This window comes from Entelurus aequoreus, linkage group LG09, assembly GCF_033978785.1.
Source record: "Entelurus aequoreus isolate RoL-2023_Sb linkage group LG09, RoL_Eaeq_v1.1, whole genome shotgun sequence".
In the NCBI taxonomy this organism is placed as follows: domain Eukaryota; kingdom Metazoa; phylum Chordata; class Actinopteri; order Syngnathiformes; family Syngnathidae; genus Entelurus; species Entelurus aequoreus.
In genome coordinates this window covers 80,722,336-80,744,498 of record NC_084739.1, presented here as the reverse complement: position 1 = coordinate 80,744,498, position 22,163 = coordinate 80,722,336, and the positions used below count along the sequence as shown (strand labels likewise).

At 38.3% G+C, this 22,163-nt stretch overlaps 1 protein-coding gene across 2 annotated transcripts in view; it reads right to left on the bottom strand.

Annotated features, from left to right (window-relative positions):
- Positions 1-22,163, bottom strand: part of slc8a1b (solute carrier family 8 member 1b) — a 308,631-nt gene that overhangs the window by 25,402 nt on the left and 261,066 nt on the right. For both annotated transcript variants that reach the window (XM_062059534.1, XM_062059535.1), the window contains exon 7: positions 20,615-20,714. In XM_062059534.1, the coding sequence (XP_061915518.1) occupies positions 20,615-20,714 (100 nt within the window). The remainder of the gene's footprint in view (positions 1-20,614; positions 20,715-22,163) is intronic.

Sequence of the window (22,163 nt, the reverse complement as noted above, 5' to 3'; positions counted from 1 at the left end):
TTGTGTGTCTGTAAACGCATCACTGGCTAAGTGCCATATGTGCATGTGTTGGCGCAAGTGAGAAAGAGCGAGCGGGTGCTGTTGATATAACAAAGTGGCTTTTGGTCTGGTTTGCACTGCAGGAAATGACCACTTTTGCTAGATATCATTTTTTTTACTAATGTTTTGGTGATGTGTTTATGGCCGACAATAAAGAGTTTTGCTCAGTAAAGTGATGGATGGAATTCATGTCCTCAAAGCGTCTCGACAGACGTTACAATATTTGAACAATGATGATGAAAACTGTTTTCTCTGTCGTGTCCGTGTGTCGAAAATTGTTATGCGCTTATTTTTTTATTAGAGTGTGTGCGTGGCATAGATTTGCCGTGCGCAGAGGACGCTTGAGCTGTGCGCAATTGCACAGGCGCGCACCTTAGAGAGAACGTTGTATGGCGGACAATAACTGACACAGTCTGCTTTGCCAGTCCGAATGCATTCGATGTTTTCCATAGTCTTCCCTCGACAGCCAGGTAATACAAAGCACACGCTACCTTTTTTATCACATCCACGGGAGCCCGCATTCTCGTTGTCTCATCTTCGACAACTAGACAAAGTTTTTCGCAAAGTAGAGTCACAGCTGACTCGGACATTGGAAAGTTCTCTGGCCGTCTGAGAAGTGTTGTATCCCAAATAGCTGCAATCGCTTTCTCTTAAGGTATTCATGTGTGATTTCTACTAGCGTCTGTACATGTAGAAGAATGAGAAACACGGCCATGTCTGGATGACTCGCCTTCATATTTCCAGTGGTTAGCTCCGAGTTACGAAACCGCTTTATTATGAAGCTGCCTGTGGCGCGTTTATTTCTGACGTCACTTCCTGTGTGGGCGCAGTCTTTCTGGCGTCACTTCCTCTCCGAACTCAGTTTGTAAACGATCAATGAGTCCATACAAAGCTAAGAGCCGGATATTCAAGAAATACACGGCTGACTTAGGGGGGACCTTAAACACTGGTTTAGTGTGGCTGAAACGGGGCTTAGGCTAAATAATTATTCGTTTAAGGGGTCAAACGACTTAGTGTAGACATGGCCTTAGTTTTTCAACTTTTATTTTTGTATTTCTAAATAAAATTTTAATAAAACCAATCGTTTTATTTTTCCCCCCTTTTTTCCCCACCTCTTTCCCATTTTTATGTTTTTCAATTCCCATTCATCAAAATAAAAATAATAAAAAATGTAAGTTAAGTGATCTAAATATGCAGGAACTCCTCAGCACAGTCATGAAAATATTTCTGAATTCGACTGTTAGGAATTGACATTAATCAATATTCCATTCAATTTAAGTGATTCTCAAGCGTATAAATGCTGATTTTATTTAGTTTTTAAAAACATTTTCTGGTTGTATTGTAATGAAAAGATGGAGAAGTGGTAATACATTTTCACTTCTGTGCCATTGAGGAGTGTAAATGGGAAGACAAAAAAAATATATATTATTAATAATGCCAAAATGTGTTATTGTGTCATTGAAAATGAAAATAAAGCCCAACTCTGAAGCAATGGATGGAAACAACAATGGACATATATAAGATGGAGAAGATAACTGCCTTTATTAATTATAAATTGGAGAAATTTACTTCACACTGGGAAAACTGGGTCAATTATGTCACGCCCCATAAACCTGACTTTAATTTTTCGAATTAGTGATTGTCCTGCTTAAAAAAATAAAAATAAAATAAAGATTACTCCCTATATGTGTATATGTATAATGTGTATGTGTGTGTGTATATTTATACAGTATATATGTATATTTTTGTATTATTTTATTTCTGATTATTATTATTATTAATGTATTATTAATTTTTTTGTTTATTTAATTGATGTATTTGTATTTTTTTTTGCTGTTTCTTTCTTTTTTTGGAGTTGGTTGGGATATAAACAAAAAATCCTTTGACATTTAGGGCATACAACAGATATATGATGTATGTGAATATGATGTAATGGATTGGGATGTCTGATGCTGGATGTCAATAAAAAGAAAAAGAAAAAGAAAAAGAAAAAAAAGAAAATGAAAATAAATAAATGTATAATTGAACTGATTAAATCATTTGTGTTTGTTGAGTAAAAAAACTGGACACAAGTCACACAGCTGACAATCGATTGCACTCTTAGCAGGACGCTCCAAAGCAAGCATGAACTTTTATGTGCTTAAAAATAAACGTTTGCTTTTTCAGGGTGAGAACACGACACTAATCATCTCATTAAGCTGCGACGTGTGAGCGAGGAGAAGGTCAGCGCAGAGAGAGACGCCCCTCAGTACCGCTGCAGTACGTGTTAATTGGAAGTGCGGCCGTCCGCCGGGATTCACAGCGTGGGTGTGACAATGTTGTCTGATCGGGTGCGACTGCGCTGTTTTTAATAGTGGGCTTTTATTGTGAAATTAGCACCATCAAGCTGTGGCGATGCTTTTAATCAGAGTGGTTACATTTGGGTCCATTAATGAGGTGAGTGGTCAGTTCGTCGACAATGAACCCACCCGAACAGACCTTGCTTTGTGCACTTGGAGCTTCCCTTAGGTTGTGTTTCTTAACGCCAAAAAATATCAGAAAGTTTCTCAAACAGGTTATTAATAACCACACAACATTAATGCTGTCACAACTACAACTCTTGCTGGCCTACTACCTTTCACCTACTCAGTGGTTAGAGCAGTGGTTCTTAACCTTGTTGGAGGTACCGAACCCCACCAGTTTCATATGCGCATTCACCAAACACTTCTTTAGTGACAAATAACATGTTTTTTTTTCAAATTCAAAACAAAGTTATATGTTTTTGGTAACACTTTAGTATGGGGAACATATTCTAAGTAATAAAGACTTAATTTAGAGTTATTTGTTAGGGTCAGGGTTAGAGGGTTAGGGTTATAATAAGGCCATGCCGAATAAGGCATTAATAAGTACTTAATAGTGACTAGTTAAGAGCCAATATGTTACTAATTTGCATGTTAATAAGCAAGTAATTAATGGTGAATATGTTCCCCATACTAAAGTGTTACCATGTTTTTTTACTGGTGCATAAAATGAACCGTGCATGAACATCACATCTCTCGTTTATGTTTTACTTGGTAAACACTTGAACGCAACATTTTTACTATTGATGTACTTAATAGACATTTGAACGCAACAATCTCGTTAAGGTTTTACTTGGTAAACACTTGAACACAACATTCTTACTTTTAATGTACTTGGTAGACATTTGAATGCAACACTATTATTTTACTTGGTAAACACTTGAACACACCATCTTTACTATTGATGTACTTAATAGACATTTGAACGCAACACTCCCACTATTATTTTACTTGGTAAACACTTGAACACAACATTCTTACTATTGATGTACTTAATAGACATTTGAACGCAACACTCCTGTTTATGTTTTACTTGGTAAACACTTGAACACACCATCCTTACTCTTGATGTACTTAATAGACATTTGAACGCAACACTCCCACTATTATTTTACTTGGTAAACACTTGAACACACCATCTTTACTATTGATGTACTTAATAGACATTTGAACGCAACACTCCCACTATTATTTTACTTGGTAAACACTTGAACACAACATTCTTACTATTGATGTACTTAATAGACATTTGAACGCAACACTCCTGTTTATGTTTTACTTGGTATACACTTGAACACACCATCCTTACTCTTGATGTACTTAATAGGCAAGGCAAGGCAACTTTATTTGTATAGCGCTTTTCATACACAAGGCAGACTCAAAGTGCTTCACAGACAACAAAGTGAAATGAAAGAAAATAAAAGCAAAATTAAAATGCAGACAATAAAAATAAAAACAGTGCAGACATTTAAACGCAACACTCCCACTATTATTTTACTTGGTAAACACTTGAACACAACATTCTAACTATTGATGTACTCAGTAGACATTTGAACGCAACACTCTCGTTTATGTTTTACTTGGTAAACACTTGAACACAACATTCTTACTATTGATGTACTTAATAGACATTTGAACGCAACACTCCCACTATTATTTTACTTGGTAAACACTTGAACACACCATCCTTACTCTTGATGTACTTAATAGACATTTGAACGCAACACTCCCACTATTATTTTACTTGGTAAACACTTGAACACAACGTTCTTACTATTGATGTACTTAATAGACATTTGAACGCAACACTCCCACTATTATTTTACTTGGTAAACACTTGAACACACCATCCTTACTCTGGATGTACTTAATAGACATTTGAACTCAACACTCCCACTATTATTTTACTTGGTAAACACTTGAACACAATGTTCTTACTATTAATGTACTTAGTAGACAATTGAACACAACACTCTCGTTTATGTTTCACTTGGTAAACACTTGAACACAACATTCTTACTATTGATGTACTTAGTAGACATTTGAACGCAACACTCCCACTATTATTTTACTTGGTAAACACTTGAACACACCATCCTTACTCTTGATGTACTTAATAGACATTTGAACGCAACACTCACACTATTATTTTACTTGGTAAACACTTGAACACAACGTTGTTACTATTCATGTACTTAGTAGACATTTGAACGCAACACTCTCGTTTATGTTTTACTTGGTAAACACTTGAACACACCACCATCCTTACTCTTGATGTACTTAATAGACATTTGAACGCAACACTCCCACTATTATTTTACTTGGTAAACACTTGAACACAACGTTCTTACTATTGATGTACTTAGTAGACATATGAACACAACACTCTCGTTTATGTTTTACTTGGTAAACACTTCAACGCAACATTCTTACTATTGATGTACTTAGTAGAAATTTGAATGCAACACTCCCACTATTATTTTACTTGGTAAACACTTGAACACACCATCCTTACTCTTGATGTACTTAATAGACATTTGAACGCAACACTCACACTATTATTTTACTTGGTAAACACTTGAACACAACGTTGTTACTATTGATGTACTTAGTAGACATTTGAACGCAACACTCTCGTTTATGTTTTACTTGGTAAACACTTGAACACACCACCATCCTTACTCTTGATGTACTTAATAAACATTTGAACGCAACACTCCCACTATTATTTTACTTGGTAAACACTTGAACGCAACATTCTTACTATTGATGTACTTAGTAGACATTTGAACGCAACACTCCCACTATTATTTTACTTGGTAAACACTTGAACACAACATTCTTACTATTGATGTACTTTGTAGACATTTGAACGCAACACTCTCGTTTATGTTTTACTTGGCAAACACTTGAACGCAACATTCTTACTATTGATGTACTTAGTAGACATTTGAACGCAACAATCTCGTTTATGTTTTACTTGGTAAACACTTGAACGCAACATTCTTACTTTTGATGTACTTAATAGACATTTGAACGCAACAATCTGGTTAATGTTTTAATGTTCAAACAACAAAAGCAACACAGTGCATCAACTCACAACAAATGACACACTTGCAAACCAGTCAGCTGTTGCCGTATCCGGGAGAAGTTTGTACTTACACGATGAGTCGGGTGTGTCTTGACCTCGGCCGAACCCCTGAGGCCGACTCACCGAACCCCTAGGGTTCGATCGACCCAGGTTAAGTACCACTGGGTTAGAGTGTCCGCCCTGAGATGGGTAGGTCGTGAGTTCAAACCCCGGCTGAGTCATACCAAAGACTATAAAAATGGGAGCCATTACCTCCCTGCTTGGCACTCAGCATCAAGGGTTGGAATTGGGGGTTAAATCACCAGAAATGATTCCCGGGCGCGGCCACCGCTGCTGCTCACTGCTCCCCTCACCTCCCAGGGGGTGATCAAGGGTGATGGGTCAAATGTAGAGGATAATTTCCCCACACCTAGTGTGTGTGTGTGTGACAATCATTGGTACTTTAAGTTGAACTTTAAAGGCGCCATTCCCAATTATGTGGGCTCTATCGATAACCTCACTTAGGATTGTAACGATGCCCTGCCATTGATAGTATAAAAGGCCACTAAAAGGCATACTCCCTGGTTTAAAGAAGAAACCAGAGCTGTAGAACACACCTGGGCAAAATAAGGCCCGCGGCCCATTAAGATTTTCAATCCGTCCCGCAGGAGGTTCTACATCATTTTTTAAGACCTTTAACATCAAAACTGTTGCCGCCATTATGATGTGCAGTGCTGTTTTGAAATGACCGTAAGTCTTGAACTATAGAAAATATTTGAATTAGAGATGTCCCGATAATGGCTTTTTTGCCGATATCCGATATTCCGATATTGTCCAACTCTTAATTACCAATTCTGATATCAACCGATACCGATATATACAGTCGTGGAATGAACACATTATTATGCCTAATTTTGTTGTGATGCCCCCTGCTGGATGCATTAAACCATGTAACTTTACCATGAATTGATTAACGTGGACCCCGACTTAAACAAGTTGAAAAACTTATTGGGGTGTTACCATCTAGTGGTCAATTGTACGGAATATGTACTGTACTGTGCAATCTACTTATACAAGTTTCAATCAATCAATCAATCAATCAAAAACAAGGTTTTCCAAAATAAGAGAACAACTTCAACTCCAGTTATGGAAAAAAATGCCAACATGGCACTGCCATATTTTTCATTATTGACGTCACAAAGTGCATTATTTTTTTTAACATGCCTCAAAACAGCAGCTTGGAATTTGAGGACGCTAAAGGCAGTGCCTTTAAGGCACGCCCCAAATAATGTTGTCCGGGTATTTACTGGTTTAATTGGTTTTACCCTTTAAAATAGTTTTTAATCATATTTATTTTTATATCCATCCATCCATCCATCTTCTTCCGCTTATCCGAGGTCGGGTCGCGGGGGCAGCAGCCTAAGCATTTATTTTTATATTTATTTATTTTTGTTTTTATTCAGTCATTGGTGGAGCATAATATTGTTTTTAATATTGTTTTTAACATGGCTGTGCAACACTTTGGAAACATTCTTGTTGTTTAAATGTGCTATATAAATAAAGTGGATTGGATTGGATTGGATTGGGTGGAAATCGGAAGAATGGTTGCCCCGGGAGATTTTCGGGAGGGCACTGAAATTCGAGAGTCTCCCGGGAAAATCGGGAGGTTGAAACCGACACCGATAATTTCCGATATTACATATTAAAGCATTTATCGGCCGATAATATCGGCCTGCCGACATCTCTAATTTGAATGGTTGAAATCTGCACTTTTGGGTGTTGTAGGAGGTATTACGGTAATCTACGTCACAGCAGCTCAGACCAGGAACAAAGCAGAGTGGGCGGGGTTTGTTTCCAGGGCAGCCAGTCCGAAACAGATGCGAGAGCAGATTTTTCCAACAAAGTTCTGCATAAAAGTGATAATATATCATAATGTTGGTGTTTATTACACTTTCATATTTTGCTGTTTGTTACATTTTTGTTGTGCTTTCCTTGATTGTAAAAGATACACAACTATCGGGGAGCTGGTCTGAGAAGTAAAAGAGGAGCAATGTTTATATGTTGTTAATATTCAGTCTTTTATTGTTCATAGTTAATCCCACTTTCTTTATTTTAATGTACATTTTGGGTGTCTCATTCAGTAAAAAACTTAAAAATGCCATTCCTTTTTTTGAGGTGGTCTGTCATAGCGTTTTTAGAATTCTATCGGACATTGTGACTTTTGGTGTTAGTGTTCATGAAAAAAAGGGACCCAAACACACATAGTGTACAGAAGATTTTTACAGATAAATGTGTATATATCATTTATATACACATTATGTGTATATATCATTTTATATACACATTTTTTCTCTCAATGTGGCCCCCGAGTCAAAATATTTGCCCAGCTCTGATGTAGAAAGCTGGAATGCAAATGGCGTGCGATTAAACTTGAGGTTTTCCATCAAGCATGGAGTGATAGTTTAATAACTTTTAAACCCACGCTCACTTTAGCTAAAACGAATTACTACTCCAATCTCATCCGCCTCAATAAAAACGATCCTAAATATTTGTTCAGTACAGTAGCAACGCTAAGCCAACAAGGGACTCCTCCCAGTAGCTCCGCTCACTCGGCAGATGACTTTATGAATTTCTTTACTAAGAAAATTGAACTCATTGGAAAGGAGATTAAAGACAAGCTCCAACCGGGTTCTATTAATGCAGATACGAATGTGTGTATGAAGGATATTGCCCTCCAAAATAAACTCTCTCTTTTTGAAGAAATAACATTAAAGGAACTCCTGCGACTTGTAAATGGATAAAAAAACCAACGTGTTTACTTGACCCACTTCCTGGGAAACTTATCAAGGAAGTGTTTGTAATGTTAGGACCATCAGTGTTAAATATTATTAACTTATCACTTTCCTCTGGCACTGTTCCTCCAGCATTCAAAAACGCGGTTATTCATCCTCTGCTCAATAGACCTAACCTCGATCCTGACCTCATGGTAAATTACCGGCCGGTGTCCCACCTTCCCTTTATCTCGAAAATCCTCGAAAAAAATTGTTTCACAGCAGCTAAATGAACACTTAATAACGCCGTTACTTTTACTAGTAACGAGTAAGCTAATTAGTTACTTTAAATTCTGTTACAATGCCGTTAGCGATAGCTTGATGTAATGTGCCACGCTACTTTTGATGTGGTTTTATGTTGACAACAAAACCGCGTCATAAGTGCAGCAAGTTCATTGCAGAGAATATCTTTTTACGAGTGAAAGCAACAAGCAGCACCGCAATAAAATGAACTTGATAACAAACAGGAAGAGGCAACATCACACTGTGACACAGCAGACGACAACATACGCACACGTACACAATGGGAATATTGAAGAACAAATCAATGATGGAAGTGACCTGCCATCCAAACAACACACCGTTTGTTGACAAAAAGATTCAACCGCCATCGAAGCACCTTCGATCTCTCAGAAGTAACACAATCCGGTGAGAAGATTCAAAAGAGCCGACAAAGTGCGCTGCTAACTGCTAAAGCTAAAAAACACCGCTCTGTTGAAACCCTCGATGACATCACACGTCACTGGGCAACATGCCCCTCCTTTTAGAAGCACAGACTCCGCACACCGTGCTCTTATATTAAACATCTCTCAAATGCATATGCCAGATATTTAAAGTTTTTTTTATTAAGTAACGTATTCATTACTTTCCCTAGTAATTAATTAAAGAGTAATTCCGTTAGTAATTCAATTACTTTTTTGATAACATAACAAGTAACTATAATTACTTACTTTTAAAAATTTATTTTCAGAACACTGTATATATATATATATATGTATATATATATATATATGCATATATATATATATATATATATATATATATATATATATATATATATATATATATATATATATATATATATATATATATATATATATATATATATATATATATATATATATATATATATACATACATATATATATAGGTAAGCGGTATTCTGCGCTTTTAAACAACTGTGCATTGAATCTTCGAAAAATGCAATAATGAATTATTTTGACACGCTTTAGGATGTTGTACAGTTGTGTTTTTAAAAGAGTTGATTTGTGTGTAGCAGACTTCCATCAACTCCACAGTTACTTCCCAGGACAGAAGATGGACAACACTGCAGGATTGTTGGCAGGCGGCAAGACGTGCACCACACTCTGAATGCCAAGTAGAAATGACCCAGCAGGCACAAGACTTTGAAACAACGTTGAGAACTTGTTGAATTAGGTCCTGACGTTGAGCTGGTTACTGGGGTTAAATCCCCACCTTCTACCATCCTAGTCACGTCCGTTGTGTCCTTGGGCAAGACACTTCACCCTTGCTCCTGATGGCTGCTGGTAGCGCCTTGCATGGCAGCTCCCTCCATCAGTGTGTGAATGTGTGTGAATGGGTGAATGTGGAAATACTGTCAAAGCGCTTTGAGTACCTTGAAGGTAGAAAAGCGCTATACAAGTATAACCCATTTATCATTTATAACTCAATCCTAACATTGGAAAAACATGCTTTTTGACGACGTTTAATCAATGTTGACGTTGATTTGACCATTGAAATTTGGTAATTTCCCAACCAATATTCTACAACACGAATACAACGTTGAAACAACATGCTTTTTGACAACATTTATTCAATGTCAGGTTGTGACGTCATTGATTTGACCATTGAATTTTGGTCATTTCCCAACCAATATTCGACAAAACTAATACAACGTTGAAACAACATGCTTTATGACGACATTTATTCAATGTCAGGTTGTGACGTCATTGATTTGACTTCTGAATTTTGGTCATTTCCCAACCAATATTCTACAACACGAATACAACGTTGAAACAACATGCTTTTTGACGACATTTATTCAATGTCAGGTTATGACGTCATTGATTTGACCATTGAATTTTGGTCATTTTCCAACCAATATTCTACCATTCAAACATAATGTTGAAACAACATGCTTTTTGACCTTTATTCAATGTCAGGTTGTGACGATGATTTGACCATTGAATTTTGGTCATTTCCCAGCCAATATTCTACAACACGAATACAACGTTGAAACAACATGCTTTTTGACAACATTTAATCAATTTTGGGGTCTGACGTTGATTCGACCATTGAATTTTGGTCATTTCCCAAACAATATTCTACAACACAAATACAACGTTCAAACAAAATGCTTTATGACGACATTTATTCAATGTCAGGTTGTGACGTCATTGATTTGACCTTTGTATTTCGCTCATTTCCCAACCAATATGCTACGACACGAATACAACGTTGAAACAACATGCTTTTTGACAACATTTACTCAATGTCAGGTTCTGACGTCATTGATTTGACCTTTGAATTTTGGCAATTTCCCAACCAATATTCTACAAAAGGAATACAACGTTGAAACAACATGCTTTTTGACGACATTTATTCAATGTCAGGTTGTGACGTCATTGATTTGACCTTTGAATTTTGGTCATTTCCCAACCAATATTCCACAAAACGAATACAACGTTGAAACAACATGCTTTTTGACGACATTTATTCAATGTCAGGTTGTGACGTCATTGATTTGACCATTGAATTTTGGTCATTTTTCAACCAATATTCTACCATTCGAACATAACGTTGAAACAACATGCTTTTTGACAACGTTTATTCAATGTCAGGTGGTGACGATGATTTGACCATTGAATTTTGGTCATTTCCCAACAAATATTCTACAAAACGAATACAACGTTGAAACAACGTGCTTTTTGACGACATTCATTCAATGTCAGGTTGTGACGTCAATGATTTGACCTTTGAATTTCGGTCATTTCCCAACCAATATTCTACAAAACGAATACAACGTTGAAACAACATGCTTTTTGACGACATTTCTTCAATGTCAGGTTGTGACGTCATTGATTTGACCATTGCATTTTGGTCATTTCCCAACCAACAACGTGGATCCAACGTTAGACACCAACGTTGTCTCAATTTACAAATACAACTATTTTGCAACGTTGTTTCAAAGGACATGTACGTAAAATCAACGTTGTATCAATGTCTTGTGCCTCCTGGGAAGAAGCACACTCCCTTAGCATGCATGCACTGACGACACAAACAAACACTTTGGTGCCACTTTTATGGATGATTACATTCAGAGAAAGCAACTGAGCACTCTTTTGACGTCCAATTATACACGTTTTTGACGTTCGTTATCGACTAATCTTAAATTGGTTATTTGTCAATCTGAATTGCTAATTTTGTGTTTGGCAGCTTGGATTCGACGAGCGCTTCTTGTAACTGTATGACAGCCCAATGAGTGTGTGTGTGTGCCACGCTCATGTTTTTGTTCATGTCATGTCAGCCTGTCAGCTGGCGCACCGTAGAGAGGCTGTCATTAACTCCATGGTCGCTTCTACGGTAAACAAACGAACCGTCCATGGTTAGGCGCAGCGTGTCAATCACTCAGGGGGTCAACAAATCCTATTAACATCAGGTCCTGCGTGGAACCTCCTCACACACGTGTCCGCTCATTCGCCCGACTGGATGTCATCAGAGGGAACCATGCGGACGATCAAACACTCATTGGCCTTTCATCAAATAGTCAATATTTACCTTCGACAGCCATTAGAATGAAGTACCATAGTTATCGATACAGGCAGTACTTACCAGAGGTGGGACCAAGTCATTGCTTTGCAAGTCACAAGTAAGTCTCAAGTCTTTGCCCTCAAGTCTCGACTCAAGTCCCGAGTCAAGACAGGCAAGTGCCGAGTCAAGTCCAAAGTCAAGACTGGAAAGTCTCAAGTCAAGTCACAAGTTCTGCATTTTGAGTTTCAAGTCCTTTCAAGTCCTTTTGACCACAGACTAATATTTTTACACAGATTGTGTATGCTTTTAAACCGCTGTATTTATTTATTAAAACAAGTGCATTTCAAATAGCAGGAAAGAAAATAGTACTGACATTGCACTTCATAATAGCACTATTAACCAGTCATTTTAATAGTGTAAACAATTTTAAACATTTAACTCATTCCTTTACAGAATAAACACATTTGCAAAAACAAGTGCAACTGTACTTATTTGTACAAAAGTGTTAACGGCGTGGCAAAGTTGGTAGAGTGGCTGTGCCAGCAATCGGAGTGTTGCTGGTTACTGGGGTTCAATCCCCACCTTCTACCTTCCTAGTCACGTCCGTTGTGTCCTTGGGCAAGACACTTCACCCTTTGCCTCTGATGGCTGCTGGTTAGCGCCTTGCATGGCAGCTCCCGCCATCAGTGTGTGAATGTGTGTGTGAATGGGTGAATGTGGAAATACTGTCAAAGCGCTTTGAGTACCTTGAAGGTAGAAAAGCGCTATACAAGTATAACCCATTTATCATTTATTTATAACATTGTATTTCCATGGCATATTACATTGTAACTAGTTCCACAGCAGTTTCTATTCTGTTCTTACCTTATCTCATTGATCTCATCTCATACTGTATGTGTGTTGATGTGTGCGTACACATGAAAAACATAACAAATACATGAACATAACAATGAACAGAGTTGTACTTTTTAGATGTCAGGGCCCTATGCAATATGTACACATATTCTTAATATAGTATATATTTTAACTGACCTTTATTTGACTATGTTTGTCTTTTTGTAGGTGGCTAAAATACGCGGTGCTGCTGACCGCCGTCTAACGTTATGTTACTGTGTGTGATACATTGACTAACGTAACGTTATGTGCAACCCTGCTTAAAAAATCACTTGACAAAAAGTATGAATAAGGTAGCAAACTGCAGTGGAAGCAACATATTGCCGTGTTTGAAATGACGTCATAACCATAAACATCTTATAAGTAGACGCAGCATTGGTTGCTGTGACGCGAGCAATTTGCATCTTGAAGTGGTGATGAGGAGCCGGCGAGCAGCCTAAACTGACAGTTGACAGGTAGAAAACAAAGATGGTGTTCAGCGTTTTCCTGCTCAAATGAGCGGACTGTTGAAAATAGGAATCGGGGGATTACTTTTCACAAGTAAGATTTAACATTAATGTACTATTGGTTGTATTTTATGAAAATAACATTACCACAGAGTTGAGAAGGAGCAAAGATCTTCAATATTTGTATGTGAAAATCACAAATAAATCTTCTGGGGGAGGATGACGCCCCTACAGGGGTTTGGTTTACAAACTTTCTGCCCCACCTAAAACAAAATTCACCAGCCGTCATTGATTATAATGCATTCTCATTTTAGGCAAAATATAAGACAATACTTTCTTAACAGTATAATTGTAACCAGGAATAAGTCTTCAAGTAACAATATTCAAATACTAACATTGTTGGGTAAGGCAGAATTTGGTTTTATTCTGAATCCAGTGAAACACATTGGTGGTTTTAGCTGATATAAAGACTTTCAGGTGTTTATATATGTTTAAGTATTTGGCAGACGCTTTTATCCAAAGCGACATACATAAAAAATACAAATATAACAATCACTGTAAACATGATCATTTAAGGGAAGAATGTAATACAAAATATCAATACAAAGTGTCAAGACAGAATAAACTCTCTGCTGCTGCAGCAACAGAGATACAGTCTATAAGATGTATAGATATCTAATGTATTCATACATTGTTTATGTAGCATAGTAACGTAATCATATTGTTTCTTCAATTTAAAAATAGCTGACCGTTTTTTTACCCCTTCTCTGGGATTATATTCCCAGTTTTAATCTCGGACCTCTGGTCACTTATAGCGTATAAGAATATTCTATTACTGTTAAGCAAACTATGAATAATAAAACATGTGTCCGTTATCATAGCTACACGTATGACAAAAAAGCGTGTGAAAATGAGTGGTATTCAGTGAGGTAAAATGAATTAAATGTGCTGACAGTTCATTGCTCCTGCCAAATGAATTGCACTAGTGGAGCGGATCACCACTCCAAGATGGTGGCCCCGCGTCTCGTCTGCGCCTGTAGGCAGTAGCGCTCCATGCTGCGTACCCTTATAAGATGTCTATGGTTATAACGTTAGCAGTGAGTTTACAGCCTCACTGATTTAACTACACAGCAAATAAAAGTCACGTTACTTAGCCAATAAACGTTAGCTTACATTCAAAACTTACCCTTCTTTGTGCATCTTCAAATGTCGAACGAAGTTGGAAGTTGTTGCGTCTCCGTCTGTAATATTCCAACTGCGTGATTTGCATACGGCAATTCGTTTTTTGTTGACCAAGTCGTAGTTTTTATACCCGAACGAAACCAACTTTGGCATAATTGTTTCTCACTGGCGCGTTGTTTGACAACTCTTGTTCGGTGGTTGTCCTGCAATTTGATTGGATGAGAGCTGTGTGATGAAAACAACGTAGATCTAATTTGATTGGCTGTTGTACTGAGAGCACACACGCTGACAGGCAGCACACACGCTGATAGACAGACAGACACGTGCAAAATGAAAGCTACGGAGCGCTCCCAAATAACTTTTTAAGCTTTAGGTTTTGGGGAAAGTAGCAAGTCATGTCAAGTCAAAAGGCTCAAGTCCAAGTGAAGTCACAAGTCATTGATGTTAAAGTCTAAGTCGAGTTGCAAGTCTCTTTACATTTTGTCAAGTCGAGTCTAAAGTCATCAAATTCATGACTCGAGTCTGACTCGAGTCCAAGTCATGTGACTCGAGTCCACACCTCTGGTACTTACTCGGGGTGCTCAAAAAATCTAATCACAACCAAATTTTCATTTTTTTCAATTCTAAAGTGGTTAATAATTTTTGAGAATTTATTAAAAAAATAAATAAAAAAAAGTATTACTATTACTTAATTTTTTTTTAAATAATAAATGTTTGGATCAAAATCAGTCAACAACTATTATTGATATTATTATTATTAGTATTAATTCTGTTGCATTTTTGGTTTTCCTTTTTTTTTGGTATTGTATTTAAAGGCCTACTGAAATGAAATTTTCTTATTTAAACGGGGATAGCAGATCCATTCTATGTGTCATACTTGATCATTTCGCGATATTGCCATATTTTTGCTGAAAGGATTTAGTATAGAACATCGACGATAAAGTTTTGGTCGCTGATAAAAAAGCCTTGCCTGTACCGGAAGTAGCGTGACGTCACAGGTTGAACATTTGCACATTGTTTACACCAGCAGCGAGAGCGATTCGGACCGAGAAAGCGACAATTACCCCATTAATTTGAGCCAGGATGAAAGATTCGTGGATGAGGAACGTGAGAGTGAAGGATTAAAGTGCAGTGCAGGACGTATCTTTTTTCGCTCTGACCGTAACTTAGGTACAAGCTGGCTCATTGGATTCCACACTCTCTCCTTTTTCTATTGTGGATCACAGATTTGTATTTTAAACCACCTGGGATACTATATCCTCTTGAAAATGAGAGTCGAGAATGCGAAATGGACATTCACAGTGACTTTTATCTCCACGACAATACATCGGCGAAGCACTTTAGCTACGGAGCTAACGTGATAGCATCGTGCTTAAATGCAGATAGAGACAAAATAAATAAGCCCCTGACTGGAAGGATAGACAGAAGATCAACAATACTACCAAACTCTGGACCTGTAACCACACGGTTAATGCTGTCCAGCCTGGCGAAGCCTAGCAATGCTGTTGCTAATGACGCCATTGAAGCTAACTTAGCTACGGGACCTCGACAGAGCTATGCTAAAAATATTAGCTCTCCACCTACGCCAGCCCTCATCTGCTCATCAACACCCGTGCTCACCTGCGTTCCAGCGATCGACGGCGCGACGAAGGACTTCACCCGATCATCGATGCGGTCGGCGGCCCGGAGACGGAGGAAGTCAAGGTGAGGACAGCGGCGCGCGTTGTAGCTTTCGACGACACCCCGGCCGCCATCAGAGTCGGCAAGAAACATATATTTCCCCAAACTTACGTACGTGACATGCACATAGCGCCACGCACGTACGGGCAAGCGATCAAATGTTTGGAAGCAAAAGCTGTACTCACGGTAGCGCGTCTGCTATCCAACTCAAAGTCCTCCTGGTTGTGTTGCTGCAGCCAGCCACTAATACACCGATCCCACCTACAGCTTTCTTCTTTGCTGTCTCCATTGTTAATTGAACAAATTGCAAAAGATTCACCAACACAGATGTCCAGAATACTGTGGAATTTTGCGATGAAAACAGACGACTTAATAGCTGGCCACAATGCTGTCCCAATATGTCCGCACAATCCGTGACGTCACCCGCAAACGTCATCACACCGAGACGTTTTCAGCAGAATATTTTGCGGGAAATTTAAAATTTCACTTTACTAATCTAACCCGGCCGTATTGGCATGTGTTGCAATGTTAAGATTTCATCATTGATATATAAACTATCAGACTGCGTGGTCGGTAGTAGTGGCTTTCAGTAGGCCTTTAAGTATTGTATTTGTACGTCTTCTCAATTGTTTTGTAAACTTATATCCTAAGTAGGGTTGTACGGTACACCGGTATTAGTATAACTAATGAATCATATTCGGTACTATACCGCCTATAAAAGTACCTGTATGTACTTTCAATATGTTACTGCATATGTCAGCAGACTAAATTAGGAGCTTTTGTTTGCTTGCTTACTTACTACTAAAACACAAGTTGTCTTGTATGTTCACTGTTTTATTTAAGGACAAACTTGCAATATGAAAATATGTTTAATGTACCGTAAGATTTTTTGTTAAAATTGTCACGGCCCGAGCGCACTCCAGTGCGCATTCATCTATGCCAGGGGTCGGCAACCCAAAATGTTGAAAGAGCCATATTGGACCAAAAATACAAAAACAAATCTGTCTGGAGCTGCAAAAAATGAAAAGCCATATTACATACAGATAGTGTGTCATGAGATATAAATTGAATTAAGATGACTTAAAAGAAACTAAATGAGCTCAAATATACCTACAAATGAGGCATAATGATGCAATATGTACATATAGCTAGCCTAAATAGCATGTTAGCATCGATTAACTCGCAGTCATGCAGTGACCAAATATGTCTGATTAGCACTCCACACAAGTCAATAACATCAACAAAACTCACCTTGGTGGATTCATGCACTATGTTAAAAGTTTGGTGGACAAAATGAGACAGAAAAAGAAGTGGCGTAAAACACATCCTAGAAAGTCGGAGAAAGTTATACATGTAAACAAACTACGGTGAGTTCAAGGACCGCCAAAATTAGTAGGACAAAACGGCGCTCGCCAAATACTGGAATCAGTGAAGCATGTTTAATACAAACAGTGTGCTTTACAACAATTAGGGAGGTTTGTGTCATGTTTGTCCTCTTACAGAAACCATATTAAAACAAAAAATTTTTTTTTCCCCCCTCAACTTTTTCCATTTTTCATACATTTTTGAAAAAGCTCCAGAGAGCCACTAGGGCGGCGCTAAAGAGCCGACCCCTGATCTATGCGCTGCGCTGGGCGCACCTCCAAGAGGTTTTCAACAAATTGTTGTTAAAGTGAACAATTCATCAAAAAGTCTAACCGGCAGTGTCTGTGGAAGACTGAGGGGACCGAGGACGGACCCCTGTGGAGCCCCTTTCTTCATCTATCAGTATGCATGCACAACAGCCGTGTGACTTTAATTGAGTCTGGGATTTCAGATTCTAGTCCAAGTTCCCTTTGTGATGTGTGGGCACCAACAGGTGTTCGCCTGGCCATTACTCACCGGTCGTCCGTCAATTACCAGAGATAATTGCCCTGACCCGGCCCGGCGTGCCCGGGTTCGGCACACTTAAAGTCGCCAGGAAAAGTCATGTACCTCCGACATCGCGCTTAAGACCGGCAATGAAGCTGGCGAGCCACAGGAAGGAGCGACAACTTGAGATCCCATTGAAGTCAGAGCGGCTGGAATCGTTTTCCAAGTTCAAAAAAATTCCAGGAATTCCCAGTTTTCCAAAGCCCTATTTTCACTTCTTCCTGGAACTTTTTCATAGCCCACATTTTTCCAACGTTTTCGAACATCCCACCTTCAAAACATTCCTCTTAATTGGGAAAAAAAATGCTCCTATTTTGTTTTCCCGTAAAAATTCCCGGTTTTCCCGACATTACAGGAATTCCGAAATACCCATTCTCAATTCAAACTGTTGCTACGTCAACATTTTTCAACCGATTCTACAAATTCCAACACCAAACCATTCATATCATCCAGGACAATTGTGCTAGTATCAATATTTTCAAAAATTTCAGTTTTTTCTGAAATCCCCAAATTTCCAGGAAATTCCCATTTCAAATGAATGGACATATTCATACTTCTTCAATGCTCAAAATTCTCAAACTTTTGCACCATTTATTTTACTCGATTCCGACCTTTCACCCATCCACACACACTACTCTTCTGATATATCGAACGCAAAACATGTTTCCCTTTCCCCAAATCCCCGGATTTCCCAGAATTTCCAGGTCATTTCTCCCCAATACAAAATCTACTGCATATCCCACATTTTTCATCCGATTTGAACCATTCCACCAGCCACACACCCCACTCACCTGGGCAATCATTTTCCAAAATCAAAAAAATTCCAGGAATTCCTGGTTTTGCAAAGCCCTTTTTTCACCTCCTCCTGGAAAGTTTTCACAGTCCACATTTATTCCACCGTTTCCCACCATACCACTTTAAAACATTCCTCTTAGTTGGGACAACAAATGCTACTATTTCCCCCCCGTACAAATTCCTGGTTTTCCCGAAATTGCAGGAATTTCTCAATTCAAACTGTTACTACATCAACATTTTTCAACCAATTCCAAAAATTCCAACCCATTCATATCATCCAGGACAATTGTGCTCGTATCGATATTTTCAAAAATTCCCGAAATCCCCAAATTTCCAGGAAATTCCCATTTCAAATGAATGGACATATTCATACTTCTTCAATGCTCAAAATTCTCAAACTTTTGCGCCATTTTTTTACCCGATTCCGACCTTTCACCCATCCACACACACTACTCTTCTGATATATCGAACGCAAAACATGTTTCCCTTTCCCAAAATTCCCCGGATTTCCCAGAATTTCCAGGTCTTTTCTCCCCAGTACAAAATCTACCGCATATCCCACATTTTTCATCCGATTTGAACCGTTCCACCATCCACACACCCCACTCACCTGGGCAATCATTTTCCAAATTCAAAAAAATTCCAGGAATTCTCAGTTTTGCAAAGCCCTTTTTTCACCTCCTCCTGGAAAGTTTTCACAGTCCACATTTATTCCACCGTTTCCCACCATACCACTTTAAAACATTCCTCTTAGTTGGGACAACAAATGTTACTATTTTTTTCCCCTCGTACAAATTCCCGGTTTTCCCGAAATTGCAGGAATTTTTCAATTCAAACTGTTACTACGTCAACATTTTTCAACCAATTCCAAAAATTCCAACACCAACCCATTCATATCATCCAGGACAATTGTGCTTGTATCGATATTTTAAAAAAATCCAGACTTTCCCAAAATCCCCAAATTTCCAGGAAATTCCCATTTCAAATGAATGGACATATGCATATTTCTACAATGTTCAAAATTCTCAAACTTTTGCACCATTTATTTTACTCGATTCCGACCTTTCACCCATCCACACACACTACTCTTCTGATATATCGAACGCAAAACATGTTTCCCTTTCCCAAAATTCCCCGGATTTCCCAGAATTTCCAGGTCTTTTCTCCCCAATACCAAAATCTACTGCATATCCCACACTGGACATTCACACGCAAATCATATTTTAACGTGATTATCTCTCATTTTGGTTTATTGCAGTACTTTTTATTTCATCAACTTTGTTACCTTTTATTGCACGTTTGTGTAACTGTGCCTGAAATACTGCACACATTACATGTAATATTTGTGATCTTGTTAGCAGCACAGCTTCATTACATTGAGATTGAAACATCAGTTACAGTGCGTGTCACCGGCTAAGTTCCTCGGCGGTGCAATAATCATTCTGTTAAGATGATTTCTCGGCTAACTCGCTGCCGGTTGCCGAGCAACAACACCCTAACAAGACTTGGGAAAGTTGCACCTCTTAAAACCGACAGATTGTCTGACCTTTACATTCAGGCGGCAGCCTTTAACGAGCTGATTGCCTCAACCTTACCTACCCGAAACGCCTCACTTGAATTATTAACACGTTTCAAGCTACTGTGCTTAGTTCTCACCTGCGCTGACGGTGATGGCCTCGATGAACTGGTCTCTCCAGCTGTTGGTTCCTACCAGCAGAGCCAGGTTGGTCTTCTTTATCAGCTTGTCCACTGTGTTCTGTCACAGGAGGGAACAATGACAACCATCACACATAGCAGAGTATAGCATTCATTATCCACTTATGATTTTAGGATGAAGGGCAAATGGGACAGTGGCTCACCGTAACCAGCATACGACAATATTCTAAAAAATAATGGTAATAAAAATGCTTGTCTGTGATCCTGCCGACTTTCCTTGTCCTTTTTTATGCATGTGTTTCCAAGCACACGTGGTCTTGGCTGGTATATTTCACTTCTTTATTGGACTTGGGTACCAGAAAGTCATTAGAACTGCATGTGAACACCAACAAAAGGCTGGTGTTTCTACGTGTGTGTGTGTGTGTGTGTGTTCTGGCAATGCTTACTTAATGGGGACATCGCTCTGTTTACACAGTCACCTTTAGGCGACCTCTGACGGTATGGGGACAAAAAAAGGGAAACCTTTTTAAATGATAGTCAGATCCATTCTGAAGATGCCTAAGTGATTTTAAAGCCTTGGCCCATAAAACATGTTTACTGGTTAGTTTGAGTGTGAGACATTTGCACAGCAGCCCCCTCATTGGGCTGTAGCTGGTACTGCACTCGCTGCTCTGCTCACACTTCTTCCGTGTATAGTTCATCACTTCCACCTATCCTATAAGAGGACAGCTGTTGTGCTGTATTCTGAGGATCATGTCATATTTCATTTGAACTTTTTTTTTTTTTTAAATGGTCCTCAGTAGTAACATACTAGTCAAAGATCCTCTATACCAGTGGTCCCCAACCTTTTTGTACTTGCGGACCGGTCAACGCTTGACAATTTGTCCCACGGACGGAGGTTTATTTTAATTTTTTTTTTTTTTTTTTTTTGACATAAAGAAATACTATCATGTGCTTACAGACTACATCCCTGCAGACTGTATTGATTTATATTGATATATAATGTATATATTGTGTTTTTTATGTTGATTTAATAAAAATAAATACATATATATATATATATATATGTATATATTTATTTATTTTTAATTTATTTTTTATTTTTTGTGCGGCCCGGTGGTTGGGGACCACTGCTCTATACAACAGGACACTAATTTGCTTTTTAAGGAGATACTGCAAAAATACTAGTCAAAGATATTTTATGGAACAGCACACGAGTGTGTTTTTGAGGAAATACTGCAAACCTTCTTTTTAAAGATCCTCTATACAAAAGAACACTATTGTGTTTTTAAGGAGATACTGCAAAAACGCGAGTCAAAGATCATCTATAGGTCATAGGACACTATAGTGTTTTTAAAAAGATACAACAAAAACGCGAGTCAATGATAATCTATAAACCAGGACACTTAAGTGTTTTTGAAGGAGATGCTGCAAACATGTGAGTCAAAGATCATCTATAGGACAGGACACTATAGTGTTTTTGAAGGAGATACTGCAAAAACACCAGTCAAAGATATTCTATGGTGTGTTTTTGAAGAAATAATACAAA